Below are 22,343 nucleotides of genomic sequence, written 5' to 3'. Positions count from 1 at the left end.
GCTGTACGGTTTACCTTCAAAATGTAATATATTTTTTCTATTTTCAGTAACCTATTCATATTATAATATTTTTTAAATATGTGACAAGAAAAGGTAAATAAAATATAAATAATTAAATTAGAAAATTACACAGTATTTGAATAATTCAGGTTAGCTATAATAAGGACATTGTTTTCATCTCAAAAGGTTTTTGTTTGAAATAAACCACCCTAACCACAATAAGATTATATATAATTACACTATTGTGAACTAATTGTCACAAAGGTTTATATTCAGAGACAAATTTGTTAATATTATTGAACAGAGACCACTTCGTAAGAACTACATACTTTTGACTAGTTACTGAATATTAAATATGTATAATATGTTGTATATAATTGAATTACTTTTACCATATTTAATAATTTTTATAATTAATTACTTACATATTTAATTTTTCAGGTTTATTTTGTTTCTAAAATAGGGAGTTTCTCCTCTTTTTCTCATCCTATTTTCTACGCCACTGAATATTTTTTAAAACTATTAAACTTTTTGTATACTTTACACACTTCAAAATGTAATATGTTTTTTCTATTTTCAGTAACCTATTCATATTATAATATTTTTTAAATATGTGACAAGAAAAGGTAAATAAAATATAAATAATTAAATTAGAAAATTACACAGTATTTGAATAATTCAGTTTAGCTATAATAAGGGCATTGTTTTCATCACAAAAGGTTTTTGTTTGAAATAAACCACCCTAACCACAATAAGATTATATATAATTACACTATTGTGAACTAATTGTCACAAAGGTTTATATTCAGAGACAAATTTGTTAATATTATTGAACAGAGACCACTTCGTAAGAACTACATACTTTTGACTAGTTACTGAATATTAAATATGTATAATATGTTGTATATAATTGAATTACTTTTACCATATTTAATAATTTTTATAATTAATTACATATACATTTAATTTTTCAGGTTTATTTTGTTTCTAAAATAGGGAGTTTCTCCTCTTTTTCTCACCCTATTTTCTACGCCACTGAATATTTTTTAAAACTATTAAACTTTTTGTATACTTTACACACTTTAAAAGAAAAAAGATACTCTTGAATACATTTTTCTTAGCCACTTTTGAGACATTTCACTTTTAAAATTTGAAGAAAATTAAAATAAACATTAAAACTGAAATATCCCAAAAACGGCCTTGATAATCAATATTAATCAAGAGTACCTTTTTTCTTCCAAATTGTACAAAGAATATGAAAACTTTAATACCTTTAAAAAATATTTAGTAATATACAAAGTAGAGCGAGAAAAAGGGAATCCCTCAGAATCTACGCCACTGGAAAAAAATTATTTCATTGTAATACATGGCAAAGTTTACAAAAATTTAAAGGGCTGTATTTTTTTCAGCAGAATAAAATATATTTAGATTTTCTTCATTATTGAAGGTGATCTAACTGCCCCCAAATTTTGACCACCAATTTCAGAAATATTTATTAGTAATTAATCAGGATTTAGAGAGTATAAAATAAACTTTTAAGTGCTTTTGTTATTTGTAACTTCTATACAAATGTAACGATACAATTTGCTTTGATATATCAGTGTAACACAAAAATACACGAGTATGTTCCACATCCAATATTTGAACATAATTTACATACAAGACACAAATAGAATTTTAAATGTTTATTGATTTAAATTGGCTTTTAATTTAAATCGCAGTCAAAATACTTTTATTATCACCAAACTAATTTATGTATGAATGGTTAGAATTTATTCTGTAATTATTTACACATTCTATTACTTTTAGTTAAATATTTTATAGTAAATTTAAAGTTGTTTTTAGACAGTTTTCCCCTAGAATAAATTAATTTATGTTGTTTATTATTAATATGTGGGTGCAAATGACACTGACTTTGATTAACAAACGTTATAATTTGCGTCATGTAATTTAAATGCATCGAAAGTTATTTATTAAGCGGTCAGCTGGAATTTCACCATTACATTAACTTAATTCCATGCATGTTATTCCTTGACACAGGGATTGTTGTTAATTAATGGAGTATTGTGCTGAGATAAATTAAATAAATACCTTAATTTAAAATGTCATATTAATATTAAATGTTTTGTAATACGTTATATATTTTTTGTAACAGTCTCCATTGTCCAATTTTAGTGTGTATATTATACTCGGATCTTGATCCTATCCGCAATCATAATTCTTTTACGAAGAAGCACGACACGCTCAATGTGACAAAGATAAAGTAAGAATTTACGCGTTGGCTTTACAAATGTATGTGTTAAGCTTAGGCCTATTATTTTCGGAGAACACGGCCTGGTTTTTATTAAATCCAAACAAAATTGGATGTCAATGTTATATTGCCTCATATTTATGTGGATCCTCTGATTTTTTTATGAGCTTCATTTAAATGTAAAACTGTTCTTTCAAGATTGGTATCGAAATTTCTCAATTTAAAGTTATAAAATATTAAGAGATGATAAAACTTGTAAAAATGTTGATTAAATATGTGATAATTGAGCAAATTGTCAAAAAAAACTTGATTAAATATACAGTGAGGTCGTAAAAAGTTGCCCCTGATAACTTTTGTTGTCGATAAAACTAAATTTTGTTGAGTTGAGATATGCCATATGGGCACTATAAAGGAGGAGGGCATTTTACGACATCTCTGTATATCATTTTTTCATGAAAGAAGAGAAAACAAGAAACCACTTGAATTATATCATTAATATTAATAATATAATAAATATAAATATAGTTATGTTATATTGTTTTATAAATAAATCAAAAAATTGTCTCAAATTTATTTCATAAAAATGTAATATAGACTATAAAACTGGTCATTCTTGGTAAAATGTTGAAATTTGTTTTATATATTGTTAATTAGAGTTGGTATAAATAATTGAGTTTTGTAGAATTGTTTAAAATTTATGTAAATTAAGTAAATGGGGAAAATTAATAAAATAAAAGTAATTTAACCTCACTTAACCTAACCTAACCTAATAATAATACAAATATATTGAAATTTTAGATCCTAAAAGTTGTTATAATATTGAATTAATGAATAAATATTAAATTGTTGAAATATGGTCAAATATTAAAAATGAAAATATCATCAATTAATTTGAAATTAACTGAACTATTAAAAAATATTAAGAGTTGTTTTAGTTGTAAGTTATATATAATTGTTAAAAATTTAATTAATATAAAAAGAGGAGGAAAATAAATAAAACAAGTAATTACTAAACAAACTTAACCTAACTTAACCTAACCTAACCTAACCTAATAATACTACAAATATTATAAAATTGTTGAAATATTTTTAAATATTTATAATGAAATTGTTATTTTAAAGTAACTGAAAAATTATCGTATAATTATATATAATACAGATTTATCAAAATTATAAAAAAAAGAAGATTTAAAATATATAATTATAAAAAACAAATTCTTGTGAATTATAAAAAAAGTAATACAATTTCTAAAAACAATATAAAAACAACAAATTATTATTTCGATTAATATTTAAAAAATGTTGAAAATTTATGTATAAACTGTAGAACTTCAGAAATTTTTAGTTTTATCGCTGACAATATATTTCGAAAGAAATTGAATTTTATAAAAGGGATTATGTTTTAAACATATACATAAAAAATGTTACGCTTTATCTGAATTGCCCCATTTATTTCGAATTTGTGTTGCGAATTGAAACAAGTGAAGTGAAACGATATTGGATAGCTTTCATATACAGTTGTCATAACGATTTCGTTTTCATACAAAAAAAAATTGGATTTTGAAATTTTAATTTTAATAGGTTCCTGCCAAATTCAATTTACCCTTTTTCTAACAACATTATGATTGAAAAACAGAAACATTCTAATTAAAAATTATGTTTTTAATTTTTTTAGGACAAAAAGTTATTGATTATTCATTTATTATTGTTTTATATATATTTAAGGGCTAGTTAATATTTTTAATTTTGATTTTTTTATTTTAATAGCTTCCTGTTAAATTCTACTCTTTTTTTTTTAACAAAACTGTGCTTGAAAAACAGAAACATTTTAATTTGATGTACCTATTTTTTAACTTTCCATTTAGTTATAATTAAAAATAATTTTTTTATTATTATTATTTTTTTGACAAAAAAGTTATTGATTATTTTTTATGTAAATAAATTTAAGGGCTAGTTAACATTTTCAAATTTTATTTTTTTATTTTAATGTTCTACTAATTACTAATTTTAATAGGTTCTGGCAAAATTCAATTTGCTCTTTTTTTTAATAAAACTATGCTTAAAAAACAGTAATTCGATGTATCTATTTTTTTAACTTACCTTAATTTAATTTATCTTTTTTTTAAATTTAAAAAAATATTTTTATTATTATTTTTTTTACAAAAAAGTTATTGATATTGATTATTCATTTATTATTTTTTTATATATACTTAACATTCTAATTAAAAATTATGTTTTTAATTTTTTTAGGACAAAAAGTTATTAATTATTAATTTATTATTGTTTTATATATATTTAAGTGCTAGTTAATATTTTTAATTTTGATTTTTTTATTTTAATGTCCTTTAATTAACATTATTACAAATTTTAATAGCTTCCTGTTAAATTCTACTCTTTTTTTTGACAAAACTCTGCTTGAAAAACAGAAACATTTTAATTTGATGTACCTATTTTTTAACTTTCCATTTAGTTATAATTAAAAATAATTTTTTTATTATTATTATTTTTTTGACAAAAAAGTTATTGATTATTTTTTATGTAAATAAATTTAAGGGCTAGTTAACATTTTCAAATTTTATTTTTTTATTTTAATGTTCTACTAATTACTAATTTTAATAGGTTCTGGCAAAATTCAATTTGCTCTTTTTTTTAATAAAACTATGCTTAAAAAACAGTAATTCGATGTATCTATTTTTTTAACTTACCTTTATTTAATTTATATTTTTTTTTAAATTTAAAAAAATATTTTTATTATTATTAATTATTTTTTTTACAATAATGTTATTGATATTGATTATTCATTTATTATTTTTTTATATATACTTAACATTCTAATTAAAAATTATGTTTTTAATTTTTTTGGGACAAAAAGTTATTGATTATTCATTTATTATTGTTTTATATATATTTAAGGGCTAGTTAATATTTTTAATTTTGATTTTTTTATTTTAATGTCCTTTAATTAACATTATTACTAATTCTAATAGCTTCCTGTTAAATTCTACTCTTTTTTTTTTTAACAAAACTGTGCTTGAAAAACAGAAACATTTTAATTTGATGTACCTATTTTTTAACCTTCCATTTAGTTATAATTAAAAATAATTTTTTTATTATTATTATATTTTTGACAAAAAGTTATTGATTATTTTTTGTGTAATTAAATTTAAGTGCTACTTAACATTTTCAAATTTTATTTTTTTATTTTAATATTCTGTATATTTAATTACTAATTTTAATAGGTTCTGGCAAAATTCAATTTGCTCTTTGCTTGAAAAACAGTAATTTGATGTATCTATTTTTTTAACTTACCCTTATTTAATTTACCTCTTTTTTAAATTTAAAAAAATATTTTTATTATTATTATTTATTTTTTTACAAAAAAGTTATTGATATTGATTATTCATTTATTATTTTTTTATATATACTTAAGGACTAGTTAATAATATTAATTTTTATTTTTTATTTTAATGTCCTGTATATTTAATTAGTAATTTGAAATATTTAATTTGATTTGGTCTCACATTTATCATTTTTCTCTTTTGATAAAAAATTAATATATTAATTATAGTATGTAATGTAAAATTTATTAATTATTCAGCAATTTGAGTTCACTGATATTTTTAATTTGGTAAAGCAAAAATAATAGGGACTTAATATCCATTTTTCGTTCTGTTTCTAAAATAAAATACTTATTGTGATCTAATGATACATACAATGACAACAAATTGTCTTACAAAATATTCTTATAATAGCTGTTAGAAGAATATTTTGTAACACAATTCTCCCCACTACCCTTGAATTACATTTTCTAAAAGCTTTCAAAATGATTTTAAAATTGTATTTCAATAAGAAATAAAAATTTGTATGTGTTCCTTTCATACCTTGCTGAAATATCAGAAGATATGGATAAATTTCAGTTAATCCAAAGTAAAAAACGTATCCTGTTGAAAAAATTAGAATAATAAAGTGAAATAGTAATAATACCTTGAAAGCTTTCATTTTAAATTGAAAATAGTAGATCCTATCAGTGACTGTAGATTTTTTAATCATCTCAACAATATATCTGAGATAACCGTTGTAAACATTTTAGATTTAAAAATTATTTTGTTCCTTTAATATTATAATTTTCAGTCCATTTTTTTATAAATCAGATTTTCAGTGTAACTATGAATTAGTTGAACTATACAATTTCTCCACCTGAAATCAAATCCAATTTAAAATTTTTAATAATTGTATTTATTACTAGTTTAATATTAAATTAAATTGTTTATTTAATTTTTACTAAGGTCTAAACAGTAATTAAGTGTTTAATATTTTTATGAGGAGATTTAAAATATTCAAAATACATTTGACGTAAGGGAATTAAATAATAGACTTATAAATAGAGTTCGTTCAATCACATATAAATAAAATAAAGGTAGTATGAATAATTGAAAAAAACAGTGTCCACTCACCTTTCGGGTCATAACGACGAGTGTGATATTAGGCGCGTGATTCTCATAGAAAGCATTGGGATCGGTGATATTGATGCCCCCGTCCAGGGTCCACTGTCCCACTTTCCTTATCTCCTCCTTCTTCAGTTTCAGCAAATCCACTTTGAAATTTGATCTTTTCCCGTCATTAAATTCTATATTCCCCGTCAAGCCGGAGAACTGCTTCTGAAAAGCAAACGTCCAATTGTATGTGCCATCCATTTATATGATTATTTTATTGTGGCGTTTATGGCCGACCGAAATTTTTACAAATGCTTTCTGCTAACGTTCTAATCCTAGTTCGAGGTTATATACTTTTATAGTTACTACAGCGGAAAAACAATTTTATTAGTTATGTTTAAACGTGAATAAAATTCAGGAGCGACGTGAAACATTTCCAAAAACTCAGTTCGACGGATGTCGTAAAATTTATTTGACTCAAGAATAAAAAGGGAACTAGCAGAATATGCTTTATAACCGACTTACGTCTCTAACAAGAACTCAGTAGTACATTGGTATAACCCGTGATAAACTAAATCATATTTATTTTGGCGGATATCCCCCATATCCCCTTTATATCAAAAGAAACTAGAATCTAAAACATCGCCTCCGCTTCGTGGATGACAAAGCAGATGCCGGGATGCAATTTAACAATCTTAAAGTAAAAAATGAAACTTTATTTTTATGTATTTTATTCTACCAGCACATGTACAACGAAAGTACGGAGAGAGGTTTTGAAAAGTTTTCGCATGCCCTGCATGTTAAACGTTGAGATGTTGGTTGGTGGTTTCCTGCAAATGGCATGTATTATCCCCGTATGAAAATGTATTTATCGTGGATATTACACGCAAGTATCTCATTTACAAAGATTATTTTCTGTTTAGATGAAATCTCGTTCGATGCCGCTGGGGCATAACTTTACCAGGCCCATGTTGCCTTTATATGTTGATGATACTACTTTCTAACTTTGCTGTGCCCTTTCATTTTGATACGGTTCAACTTTGTATCAAAGTAATTGAATACTTTTTTTTGTTGTTCAACAACTTTTCTACCTACTTACAACAAGTTAAACAATCGTATTTTTAACGTAAATATAGATAAATTTCAATATAAAATATTAAAGAACTTTTCTACATAATATATTAATATTCCATATATAATAAACTTATATTTTTATACGATATTGCGTTCAGTAATATATTTGCTGTACTCTATTGTACATTTTGCACAATATTGCATTTATAGATAAATCCATTTTGATAAATTGGAAAAGCTACTTACTTGATTAAATTTACGTAATTTCACTTCAATGAATATTTCAATATTGGCGTATCATATAAATCTACTAAAACTAGATATAACAAATATTTCATGTAAAATATGAATATTAATAAAAATTGTAATATTTAATATATTTTTTCCGTTACAAATAATTAAATATTAAAATTATTTGATTTTATTTTTATATATTATTAAATTGCATCATGTAAATATAAAGTTTCTGAGTAAAGTAACATACTGTAAAAAATGTATTACACTTTTCACATCACATCTTTAATTTTTTATTTCAATATTTGTACAACTTACAGTTCTATACTACTTTTACCGTTCAAGGTATAAATAATTTCGATAATCAGATGAAAAGAAGTTGGAGCAGATTTTTGGAAAGCAAAGTCTCCGCCTCAGAACTTTAGCTTTGCGTTTTATCCCTTTATTACCACTTGAGCCATTACCAACTAGTGGTTTATTGAAGAAGAATTGTTAAGCAAAGTTTACTGCTGAATCTGGTCATTTGTTCTTTATTCTTATTGTCTCCAGTTTTGCAACAGCTTCATCACACTTTGGAGTGGTGTGGAGAACGACAGATCTGTGATGTCTTCATTGATGAGTCCCCATTTTGTTTGGCCAGTGGTTTTATAACACAATAATACCCGACGAAGGCTACTTTAGAGAGTTTCCAACATTTCTTTGTAAATCACCAATTGAATACGTGTGGAACATCATAGATAATTCTGTCCTCGATTCGACTCTTTAATAGTTTAAAAAAGTGATGATTATGTACAATATTTTTGACTGAATTTTTAGAAAATGTTTGGGTTCAATAAATCAGTTGATGTAACCATTTAGTTACCATAAATTTTTATACTTTTAATAATTTTATAGTTTTTAAAAGATCCATCTTAATTTCACCTGATTATTCAACAAAGTAATTATTAAAAAGACAATGTCTATAAAATAGATATTTATATTAAAAATAGTAATTGTGAAGTTTTAAATGGATTAATAAAATTAATGTCTCATAATTTTTGAGTATTAAATAAATGGAGTAGTATACCTGTTAAGCATGTTCAACTTTCATGTTATGGAACAAAACTTTCCTCCCATAAGTCTTAAAAGTTTTAGAGACCTACGAAGTTACACTAAGAGCTTAATAATTGTTGTAAATAATAATCAAAAACACATTTTAAAATTTTGTTAAAGACCCTAAGGTATATGAAAATGGTATTTGTATTTATTTAATTGTTTGACATAGTTTAAGTCATATATTTCTTATACACAATAGTCGAATACAATATTAGATTGAATATTTATTAAGTTATTAAAGGAGAAGTAAAACTTAAAAGGCAAATAAAATAATTTATTTAGATTGAAACAGTTTATTTTCAGTTTATTATTGATGGAAGGTGCTCTATAGGATGGGTCATGGACCTGATACAACTCATTAATGGTTTAAAAAAATGTGGCTGAATTTTTAGAAATGTTTCTCTGTTAGATCTATTTAAATTTCTTTGTGTAATATTTAATTACACTTTAGGCATTTGTATTAAACATAGTAATTACAAAACTTAATAATTTTTGAGTATTAAATAAATAATAGTATACTTTTTAAGCATGTTCAACATTCTTGTTATGCAACAAAACTTTGTTCTCATAAGTCTTAAAAGTTTTAGTGACTAACGAAGTTACAATAAAAGCTTTATAATTATTGTAAATGATAATTAAAAACATATTTTAAGATTTTTTAAAGATCTTATGAAAGATATATGAAAATGATATTTGTATTTATTGAATTATTTGATATAGTAGTCAAGTTAAGTTATTAAAAGACCACTCAATTTTAAAAGGTGTAAATTTAGATTAAAACGGTTTATCTTAATCTTATTATTGATGAATGTTCCTCTATTGTCTGAATTTTTAGAAATATTTCTCTGTTACTTTTCTAATAAATCAGTTAGGTGTATCACCATGTATAATATTTAATTACCACAAATTATAACACTTTTGGTACTAACAATTTTATAGTTTTTAAAAGATTTATCTTAATGTCATTTGATTATTCAAAAAAATAAAATATTTAAAAACATAATATAGTTATTTGTATTAAAATAGTATTTGTAGAAGTTTAAATAAGTTAGATTATTTAAATTAAAGATGTTAAGTACCTTAGCTCTCATAATCTTCGAATATTAAATAATTAGTAATATACCTTTTAAGCAAGTTTAATTTTTATATAATGGAACAAAACTTTCCTCTCATAAGTCATAAAAGTTTTAAGACCAGACAAGTTACAATAAAAGCTTAATATATGCTCTAAATATTAACTAACACCATATTTTAGGATTTTTAAATGACCCTAAGGTACATATATGAAAATGGTGTTTGTATTTCATGAATTGTTTGACATAGTAGAAGTCATATACCATGTTTCCATTAGACAATAATTTAATAAAAATATTTGATTAAATGTTTATTAAAGGACCAGTCGATTTTAAAAGGAGAATAAAATAATTTACTTAGTTTAAGACCAATTATTTTCAGTTAATGGTATCGTAAGCTTTAAGTAAGTTAGATTAATAAAAGTAAAGTTGTTGAGTACCTTAGCTCTCATAATCTGCGAATATTAAATAATTAGCAGTATACCTTTTAAGCATGTTTAACTTTTATGTTATGGAACAAATCTGTCCTCTCATAAGTCATAAAAGTTTTAAGACCAGAGAAGTTACAATAAAAGCTTAATATATGCTCTAAATATTAACTAACACCATATTTTAGGATTTTTAAATGACCCTAAGGTACATATATGAAAATGGTGTTTGTATTTAATGAATTGTTTGACATAGTAGAAGTCATATACCATATTTCCATTAGACAATAATTTAATAAAAATATTTGATTAACTGTTTATTAAAGGACCAGTTGATTTTAAAAGCTGAATAAAATAATTCACTTAGTTTAAGACCAATTATTTTCAGTTAATGGTATCGTAAGCTTTAAGTAAGTTAGATTAATAAAAGTAATGTTGTTGAGTACCTTAGCTCTCATAATCTGCGAATATTAAATAATTAGCAGTATACCTTTTAAGCATGTTTAACTTTTATGTTATGGAACAAAACTTTCCTCTCATAAGTCATAAAAGTTTTAAGACCAGAGAAGTTACATTAAAAGCTTAATAAATGCTGTAAATGTTAATTAAAACCATATTTTAGGATTTTTAAATGACACTAAGATACATATATGAAAATGGTAATTGTATTTAATGAATTGTTTGACATAATAAAAGTCATACACCATATTTCCAAAAGACAATAATTAAATAAAAATATTTTATTAAATATTTATTAAAGGACCAGTTGATTTTGAAAGATGAATAAAATAATTTATTTGTATTAAAACAGTTTATTTTCAGTTCATTATTGATGAATATTGCTCTAATATGGTATAGTTAAAATATACGACAAATAAAATTATAAAATTAATTAATAGTCAAATCAATACGTTATCTCTTGATATGAAAATCGGTCAACCAATGAAATCACTCATCAATCAAACGCATTATATCAAAGTTAATTGATAGTTTCAGCCCTAAATTAAGGTTCAGTTATCTAATTAAAGTTTCTAGCTCATTAAATATGAACCTACTCACCACCGAGTCCAGATAGTTGTAGAGACTAAGCCCGTCTTCCCAAGGCTTTTCAATGTCGCACGACAAATTTATCGGCTTTATTGGACGGCCCGTTCCATTGTCCATTTCGGATAAACCCCTCGCAAACACATAAACAGAGTCGAACATCAAAGCGGGCTCCGCCTGAAAAATATATTGGTGCTTAGCAGATCAAAAAATTTCACAATTTACAAAAATAAAAAGAACTTTTGATCCCCTGATCAATTGATATATATTTTATGTGACTGGCGAACTGTTTAATTAAAGCAAATCGTGTATTATTTGAAAATAAATTACAGTTTTACTCTTGATACACGTATTGTAATAAAACCAGCTGAAATTTTGACAATTTCCAAGACAAGAGGCTAAAATCCAATAATAAAACTCATTTCGAAATTTACAGTCACTTTGGTCAGTAATGTGTGACAAATAAAGAACCGAGGCAATTTTCAGGAATTGATTTATTTTAGAGTATGGTGCTATCGTAAAATGCAATAAGATGGGAGTTGTTTTGTCCTGAAAATAAAACAAAAACAGGAATTGATCTGGTAAGGTTTTCAAGAAGACTATAAAAGCGTCTGATGTACATAAGAAAAATATTTATAAACTAACTAATAGGAAATTTTATACTTCAATCAATGGAGGTCATAATTTAATTGGTTTAGTTAAGTCGAATTTGCAACCTTTACTCGAATTTAGCAAATACGAAATAGATTTCATCCTTGAGTAATTACCTGTATTATACCACTTCTATTCAGGATTGCATGCCCAATTGGCTGAAACTTCTCCATAACTTCCAAGCTCTCCTTGACTTTCGGATCCTCCACATCGACTATTCGGAAAGCAGTTATATTTACAGAATTGTATTTGAAATCTTCCAGGTCAAATGTTTCCAAATCCTGAAAATAAAAGGCGGCATTGATGGATAATGGAACATTGCGCGAAATATATTAAAATATTCCGAAGGCATAGAAAAGTTCAATTTTATATTATATTTCGATGCGGGCACAATGGATTTTAAAGACTTCCGTTTCAGTGGAAAGCTTTTTTAAAAACACAATGGCCGAGCAAAATGGCTTTAGTTTTGTTACGAAGTAACAAACCACTTTTGGTCAATCTTTACTTTAATAACATAAATAAACTTTCTTTTTGTGATGAATCACTGACTTTTTTTTGATTTAATGTTATTTTTATATTTCCTTAATTGGTTTTGTTAGTTGTAATTCGAGGGGTGGAACGTGATCCATTGAAGTGACACGTGAAGCTGCACTTGGTTTGATACGTCAGCGAGTCAGGGGTAGGAAAAGACGAAACGTAGGCAATTTATTACCTAAAGTCAATCTTATTTTATAGATTTTCAACTAACAAAAAAGCTAGAATATTGACAATTTTCAAAGAGTTATTCAATGTTACATTATTCGTTTTAATTTGAGGTTGTAACTTCCTGATAACATTTGAATGAATCAAGATATCAATATCGAATAAGAACCAATCTAAATGTTTTTAATTTAACTAAATTTTGCCATAAACTTATGTGCCAAATGCTGAATTACTAATTAAGAACGAATGAATTTTTTTCTATAATGAAAATATTATATATATATATATATATATATATATATATATATATATATATATATATATATATATATATTTAAATAATTTTATTAATTTCTCAAAATTTTAATAACTGAAAATAATGTTAATGGGAATTATGAAGTTACAGTTATATTTTTTAATTATATTTTACTGAAATTGTTCTTCTTGAGAACAAACTATTTAATCCTGAAATTCAGCTCACATTTCTTTGTATTATTCATGATTTTATTTTAATGGTAATATGTAGTTACAGTTATATTTTTTGACTCTGCAATAATTAAAAGATTACTATTTAGATTAATTTTTTAATTGCTGAAAATATTCTCCTTGTACCTCTTGATGATAAACTAATTTGTCCTGAAATTCAGCTCACATGTCTTTGTATGATTGGTGATTTTAGATCATCCAATATGCAGGTTCTGCCATGTACATTATTCCATTTGAAAGTTAGCAGGTGACAAGTAATATTTATTTTTATTATAATTACAAAATAAAACTTATTTATTGCATATATATTATAACAACTGCAAATAATTGTTAATGGTAATATGTAGTTACACTTATATATTTTAAGTTTTCTATAATTAAAAGTGGTTTATTATTTAGATTAATTTATTAATTGCTGAAAATGTTTTTCTTGTACCTTTTGAGAATAAACTAGTTTGTCCTGAAATTCAGTTCACATGTCTTTGTATGATTGGTGATTTTAGATCATCCAATATGCAGGTTCAGCCAAGTACATTATTCCATTTGAAAGTTAGCAGGTGGCAAATAAAATTTATTTTTATTATAATTACTAAATAAAAATTATTTATTGCATATAAATTATAATAACTGAAAATAATTGTTAATGGTAATATGTAGATACACTTATATATTTTAAGTTTTCTATAATTAAAAGAGGTTTATTATTTAGATTAATTTATTAATTGCTGAAAATGTTTTCCTTGTACCTTTTGAGAATAAACTAGTTTGTCCTGAAATTTAGCTCACATGTCTTTGTATGATTGGTGATTTTAGATTATCCAATATGCAGGTTCTGCCAAGTACATTATTCCATTTGAAAGTTAGCAGGTGGCAAGTAAAATTTATTTTTATTATAATTACAAAATAAAAATTATTTATTGCATATAAATTATAATAACTGAAAATAATTTTTAATGGTAATATGTAGATACACTTATATATTTTAAGTTTTCTATAATTAAAAGAGGTTTATTATTTAGATTAATTTATTAATTGCTGAAAATGTTTTCTTTGTACCTTTTGAGAATAAACTAGTTTTTCCTGAAATTCAGCTCACATGTCTTTGTATGATGGGTGACTTTAGATCATCCAATATGCAGCTTCTGCCATGTACATTATACCATTTGAAAGTTAGCAGGTGACAAGTAAAATTAATTTTTATTATTATTACAAAATAAAAATTATTTATTGCATATAAATTATAATAACTGAAAATAATTGTTAATGGTAATATGTAGATACACTTATATATTTTAAGTTTTCTATAATTAAAAAAGGTTTATTATTTAGATTAATTTATTAATTGCTGAAAATGTTTTTCTTGTACCTTTTGAGAATAAACTAGTTTTTCCTGAAATTCAGCTCACATGTCTTTGTATGTTTGGTGACTTTAGATCATCCAATATGCAGCTTCTGCCATGTACATTATTCCATTTGAAAGTTAGCAGGTGACAAGTAAAATTAATTTTTATTATTATTACAAAATAAAAATTATTTATTGCATATAAATTATAATAACTGAAAATAATTGTTAATGGTAATATGTAGATACACTTATATATTTTAAGTGTTCTATAATTAAAAGAGGTTTATTATTTAGATTAATTTATTAATTGCTGAAAATGTTTTCCTTGTACCTTTTGAGAATAAATTAGTTTGTCCTGAAATTTAGCTCACATGTCTTTGTATGATTGGTGATTTTAGATTATCCAATATGCAGGTTCTGCCAAGTACATTATTCCATTTGAAAGTTAGCAGGTGGCTAGTAAAATTTATTTTTATTATAATTACAAAATAAAAATTATTTATTGCATATAAATTATAATAACTGAAAATAATTTTTAATGGTAATATGTAGATACACTTATATATTTTAAGTTTTCTATAATTAAAAGAGGTTTATTATTTAGATTAATTTATTAATTGCTGAAAATGTTTTCTTTGTACCTTTTGAGAATAAACTAGTTTTTCCTGAAATTCAGCTCACATGTCTTTGTATGATGGGTGACTTTAGATCATCCAATATGCAGCTTCTGCCATGTACATTATTCCATTTGAAAGTTAGCAGGTGACAAGTAAAATTAATTTTTATTATTATTACAAAATAAAAATTATATATTGCATATAAATTATAATAACTGAAAATAATTGTTAATGGTAATATGTAGATACACATATATTTTAAGTTTTCTATAATTAAAAAAGGTTTATTATTTAGATTAATTTATTAATTGCTGAAAATGTTTTTCTTGTACCTTTTGAGAATAAACTAGTTTTTCCTGAAATTCAGCTCACATGTCTTTGTATGTTTGGTGACTTTAGATCATCCAATATGCAGCTTCTGCCATGTACATTATTCCATTTGAAAGTTAGCAGGTGGCTAGTAATATTTATTTTTATTATAATTACAAAATAAAAATTATTTATTGCATATAAATTATAATAACTGAAAATAATTGTTAATGGTAATATGTAGATACACTTATATATTTTAAGTTTTCTATAATTAAAAAAGGTTTATTATTTAGATTAATTTATTAATTGCTGAAAATGTTTTTCTTGTACCTTTTGAGAATAAACTAGTTTTTCCTGAAATTCAGCTCACATGTCTTTGTATGTTTGGTGACTTTAGATCATCCAATATGCAGCTTCTGCCATGTACATTATTCCATTTGAAAGTTAGCAGGTGGCAAGTAAAATTTATTTTTATTTTAATTACAAAATAAAAATTATTTATTGCATATAAATTATAATAACTGAAAATAATTGTTAATGGTGATATGTAGATACACTTATATATTTTATGTTTTCTATAATTAAAAGAGGTTTATTATTTAGATTAATTTATTAATTGCTGAAAATGTTTTCTTTGTACCTTTTGAGAATAAACTAGTTTTTCCTGAAATTCAGCTCACATGTCTTTGTATGATCGGTGACTTTAGATCATCCAATATGCAGCTTCTGCCATGTACATTATACCATTTGAAAGTTAGCAGGTGACAAGTAAAATTAATTTTGATTATTATTACAAAATAAAAATTATTTATTGCATATAAATTATAATAACTGAAAATAATTATTAATGGTAATATGTAGATACACTTATATATTTTAAGTGATCTATAATTAAAAGAGGTTTATTATTTAGATTAATTTATTAATTCTTGAAAATGTTTTCCTTGTACCTTTGGAGAATAAACTAGTTCGTCCTGAAATTCAGCTCACATGTCTTTGTATGATTGGTGATTTTAGATCATCCAATATGCAGGTTCTGCCATGTACATTATTCCATTTGAAAATTAGCAGGTGGCAAGTAAAATTTATTTTTATTATAATTACAAAATAAAAATTATTTATTGCATATAAATTATAATAACTGAAAATAATTGTTAATGGTAATATGTAGATACACTTATATATTTTAAGTTTTCTATAATTAAAAGAGGTTTATTATTTAGATTAATTTATTAATTCTTGAAAATGTTTTCCTTGTACCTTTGGAGAATAAACTAGTTCGTCCTGAAATTCAGCTCACATGTCTTTGTATGATTGGTGATTTTAGATCATCCAATATGCAGGTTCTGCCATGTACATTATTCCATTTGAAAATTAGCAGGTGGCAAGTAAAATTTATTTTTATTATAATTACAAAATAAAAATTATTTATTGCATATAAATTATAATAACTGAAAATAATTGTTAATGGTAATATGTAGATACACTTATATATTTTATGTTTTCTATAATTAAAAGAGGTTCATTATTCAGATTAATTTATTAATTGCTAAAAATGTTTTCCTTGTTCCTTTTGAGAATAAACTAGTTTGTCCTGAAATTCAGTTCACATTCAGGTTCTCTACACCATCCCATTTGAAAGTAGATGGGCGTGTTAAGCTGCTCTCAAACCTTAACCATCTTGTATTTAGTGTTATTATTATTTTATTTGATAAATTTAAATTAATATCAATGTGCTCTTATAAATAAATATAAATATATTCTGAACAAAAGCATTTTTCTATAATATTTTGTATAAAAAAATTGAAATGAAACAAAAAATGGCAGAAATTCTATTACGTCCAATTTACTTTAATTTCCTAATAAACCTTTACTAACAAACAATTAAATACTAAATAAAATTTAATAACGCAACACGTTAGAAAAAGCTACACTGAGCATTATGAAATTACTTAATTAACTACAAAAGTAGAAACTTTAGTGCTTTAAACCTAAATCATCTCGAACACACAAACCAGACATAAAAAAGGATATTAACGATAAATGTTATTTTGCTGTGGGGATTGTGGTTCTTTTTATGTCCAATAAATTCTGTCTAGGTTTCGTTGATCATAATTTCATTTTGTATTTGTTAATTTACACAATTATACTGTTTTAAGTTTATATACCCCTTTTTTTAATTACAAAAGCAAAAAAGCAAATATTCACATATAAAATAAATATAAACTTTTTAAAACAGGAAGTGTAAGTTTTATGAAATTAAAAAATTTAATTATATACCATAATTATTTAAATATATTAATAGTTTTTGTAATTAGAGGGAACATATGTTTGTTGGTAATATGATCTAAGAAACTCACCATTAATTTATTTAATTATACAAATGAGTTAAGTAGATTTATATGAATTAAAATTTTATTAACAGAAAAGTAATATTAAAACCAAGTTTATAACGTCAAAGTCAAGTTACACATTTTAGTTAAATATTCAATTTATTTAGAGATTAAATAATTTTTTCAAGTAAAAGATTCGAAGGAAAAAGTTTTAACGAATTCATAAAATTTATTTTATTTAATGCCATTATTCCGGCGACAATCTTTTAACTGCGTATTTTTTATTCATTCGAGTACGCAGAAAATTTAATGGTGTTAATATAAAAGTAACTTCTGAATGACTCTCACAACAGAGCCAAATCAAATTTATGCCTTGATTGCGAAAGTTTTCCAAAGAATTTAAATGCTTTGAAAGAATTATAACTTTCTTTTAACAATTATATATTTCATCCATAATAAAGTCCTATCAAATGTAAAAATCTTTTTGTTTCATATTTATTTTCTCTGAGGCATGGAAAAAATTTGTAATTATAAGTTGTTTGATTGAATTTGTTCCAAGAAATTAACGCACCACTGATAACTTTATTTAGTTAAGTAAATAGTACATTGTTGTCTGAAATTATCTTGATGACGTTGGGATTAATGTTATGACCTGGTCACCTCTCAGTCCAGACCTTAATCCAATAGAACATATCTGGGACATTCTTGGGAGACGTTTAAGGGATATTCTACTTGAAATATTTTGATATTTGAACAGAAGATATGAAATTTTGTTAATTTTTAATTTTTTTCAGAATAACAATATATTTTAAGATTTTTTGTAACAATTATAAATAAAAACTTATTTTTAAATAAATATACAAAGAGTGTACACGTTTTTTCTTTCTCATTTTTATAAAATATTAATAATAATCAATAATTATTAGCGTGGAGCCTTAATTCTTTGGAACAGTATAGTTATCTCTTGAAAGCTCAAAGCTCAAAATGAGTAAACTTAACTTATTTAAAGATATTAAAGAGTACTTACAAAGGTGGTGAACATGTAGTGGTATCTGTAGTCATTCATTTGCAGCTGAAGTATCTGAAAATTTGTAAATTATTAATGTAACATTGATAGATAAAAATGTTTAATTAAAAGAAAAAAAGAAAAAGGTAACAACTTTATATTCTAAACACTTATTCTTGAAAATTATGAATTATTTTTTAATGACTAAATAGGATTTCAATCTGTTTCATTATTTACTTTTATTTTTCCGATAATACAAAAGTCGTTGAATTTTATTTTGATATTTTGATCCGCTTAAATATGATTTGAAGGAAAATGAAACTTCAGCAGGTTTCGTTTCTTAATCAATTTAATGACACGGTAAAAAGTTTTCCCTTTGAACAGCACACCCAATATTTAGATTTATCTATCTGACAAGCAAAAAATTTCAGTCGCTGAACGCGACTCGGTGCATTAGCCAAAAATTCCCCGTTTACCTTTGTCGTCGGCACGTCAAATTAAACCGGGCGCACGTACATTAGCCAAAGCCGCTTTTTTGACAAAGCTAATCGAGTTAAAAAATATCTTTTGTATGTACGTTGACATAGGAAATCGCCTTAGTCTGTTTGGCTTTCTACTCTTCGACCATCGACAGATGAAAGGCAACGGCGGACGACTGGATTTTTCAGGAAAACCCATTCAGCGATGTTGCGGACAAATTGCGCCTTTAAACACGCGGATCGAGGCTTACAAAAGGGATTTTCCAATACGACTGTTTACAACTTATTGAGGAAATTGGGTTGGGTTTGTTCAATAGTGAGGCGGGAAAGTCAGATTCGGAGGAGTCTTTTTATTTTCCGGCTACATTAGTTGTTAAATATTCATCATAGGAAATCCTTCGGTTTTTTATTCTAAAATTCTTTAAATTTATTGACTTTGGTGGAGTACAAAAGGATTTCAAATGATTTTAAAATTGTTCCTCATTGTGAAAATAACTGATTAACATTTTAAGGGCTTATTCCATTTTAAATCGACTAGTTGATCATTGGTGAAACTGAAATATGCTGAAAATTCTTCTGGTAATTTAAATTTAAGTTATTCTAAATTGAATTTGTCAAAACCCTTCATTATTGAAATACAATTGTTTCTCTTTGTATTAAACCAAATGATAAATTATCAATTATTATCATCAAATCATTTAAAAATTGAGTTCCACAAGAGGAGTTTCTTTGATGTCGTTCCTTCCTTTAGAATTCTTTAATTATTTTATATTAATCACTGAATTTTGGAAATTAATTACTTCCCTAATTTATTATAACCAAATTTCATTTCCAGTTTTGTCGGAATTTATTAATTTTGACAGATTGATGGTCTGTTAAACCAACAATTTTGATTCTCAAAGGTTCATTTTTGGTGCACACCTTAACCAAGCACAAAATTTTATATTTTTATATTTTTTGTTTATTATGTAAAACTTTCACAATTGAAAATAAATGTTAATGTCAATATAGTTACAGATATATTTTTTAATTTTTCTATAATGAAGAGGTTTACTATTTAAATTAATTTATTAATTGCTCAAAATGTTCTTCTTGCACCTTTTGAAAATAAACTAGTTTTGTCCTGAAATTCAGCTCACATTTCTTAGTATTATTAGTGTTTTTAGATCGTACAGTATTCAGGCTCTGAAATGCACACCATTCCATTTGAAAGTTAGTAGGTGGTAAGTAATATTTACTATTATTATAATTATAAAAGAAAAATAATTTGTTAAATAAAAACTTTAATAATTGAAAATAAATGTTAATGTCAATGTAGTTACAGATATATTTTTTAACATTTCTATTATGAAGAGGTTTACTAGTTAAATTAATTTATTAATTGCTCAACATGTTCTTCTTGCACCTCTTGAAAATAAACTAGTTTGTCCTGAAATCAGCTCACATTTCTTAATATTATTAGTGTCTTTAGATCGTACAGTATTCAGGCTCTGAAATGCTCACCATTCCATTTGAAAGTTAGTAGGTGGTAAGTAATATTTACTATTATTATAATTATAAAATAAAAATAATTTGTTAAATAAAAACTATAATAATTGAAAATAAATGTTAATGTCAATGTAGTTACAGTTATATTTTTTAACATTTCTATAATGAAGAGGTTTACTATTTAAATTAATTTATTAATTGCTCAAAATGTTCTTCTTGAACCTCTTGAAAATAAACTAATTTGTCCTGAAATTCAGCTCACATTTCTTAGTATTATTAGAGATTTTAGATCGTACAGTATTCAGGTTGTGAAATGTACACCATTCCATTTGAAAGTTAGTAGGTGGTAAGTAATATTTACTATTATTATAATTATAAAAGAAAAATAATTTGTTAAATAAAAACTTTAATAATTGAAAATAAAAGTTAATGTCAATATAGTAACAGTTACATTTTTTAACTTTTCTATAATGAAGAGGTTTACTATTTAAATTAATTTATTAATTGCTCAAAATGTTCTTCTTGTACCTCTTGAAAATAAACTAGTTTGTCCTGAAATTCAGCTCACATTTCTTAGTATTATTAGTGATTTTAGATCGTACAGTATTCAGGCTCTGAAATGCACACCATTCCATTTGAAAGTTAATAGGTGGTAAGTAATATTTACTATTATTATAATTATAAAAGAAAAATAATTTGTTAAATAAAAACTTTAATAATTGAAAATAAATGTTAATGTCAATATAGTTACAGATATATTTTTTAATTTTTCTATAATGAAGAGGTTTACTATTTAAATTAATTTATTAATTGCTCAAAATGTTCTTCTTGTACCTCTTGAAAATAAACTAGTTTGTCCTGAAATTCAGGTCACATTTCTTAGTATTATTAGTGATTTTAGATCGTACAGTATTCAGGCTCTGAAATGCACACCATTCCATTTGAAAGTTAGTAGGTGGTGAATAATATTTACTATTATTATAATTATAAAAGAAAAATAATTTGTTAAATAAAAACTATAATAATTGAAAATAAATGTTAATGTCAATATAGTTACAGATATATTTTTTAATTTTTCTATAATGAAGAGGTTTACTATTTAAATTAATTTATTAATTGCTCAAAATGTTCTTCTTGTACCTCTTGAAAATAAACTAGTTTGTCCTGAAATTCAGCTCACATTTCTTAGTATTATAAATGTTTTTAGATCGTACAGTATTCAGGCTCTGAAATGCACACCATTCCATTTGAAAGTTAGTAGGTGGTAAGTAATATTTACTATTATTATAATT

At 24.4% G+C, this 22,343-nt stretch overlaps 1 protein-coding gene across 1 annotated transcript in view; it reads right to left on the bottom strand.

The window, feature by feature from the left end:
- The window catches only part of LOC109602466 (glutamate receptor ionotropic, kainate 1), a 309,420-nt gene that overhangs the window by 58,352 nt on the left and 228,725 nt on the right, over window positions 1-22,343 (bottom strand). Inside the window, exons 6-9 of the mRNA XM_049962522.1 lie at window positions 19,106-19,159; window positions 12,400-12,564; window positions 11,648-11,809; window positions 6,706-6,909 (exon numbers count right to left, since the gene is read on the bottom strand). Of these exons, the coding sequence (XP_049818479.1) occupies window positions 6,706-6,909; window positions 11,648-11,809; window positions 12,400-12,564; window positions 19,106-19,159 (585 nt within the window). The remainder of the gene's footprint in view (window positions 1-6,705; window positions 6,910-11,647; window positions 11,810-12,399; window positions 12,565-19,105; window positions 19,160-22,343) is intronic.

This window comes from Aethina tumida, chromosome 2, assembly GCF_024364675.1.
Source record: "Aethina tumida isolate Nest 87 chromosome 2, icAetTumi1.1, whole genome shotgun sequence".
Classification (NCBI taxonomy): domain Eukaryota; kingdom Metazoa; phylum Arthropoda; class Insecta; order Coleoptera; family Nitidulidae; genus Aethina; species Aethina tumida.
This window is presented reverse-complemented; position numbering and strand designations above follow the sequence as displayed.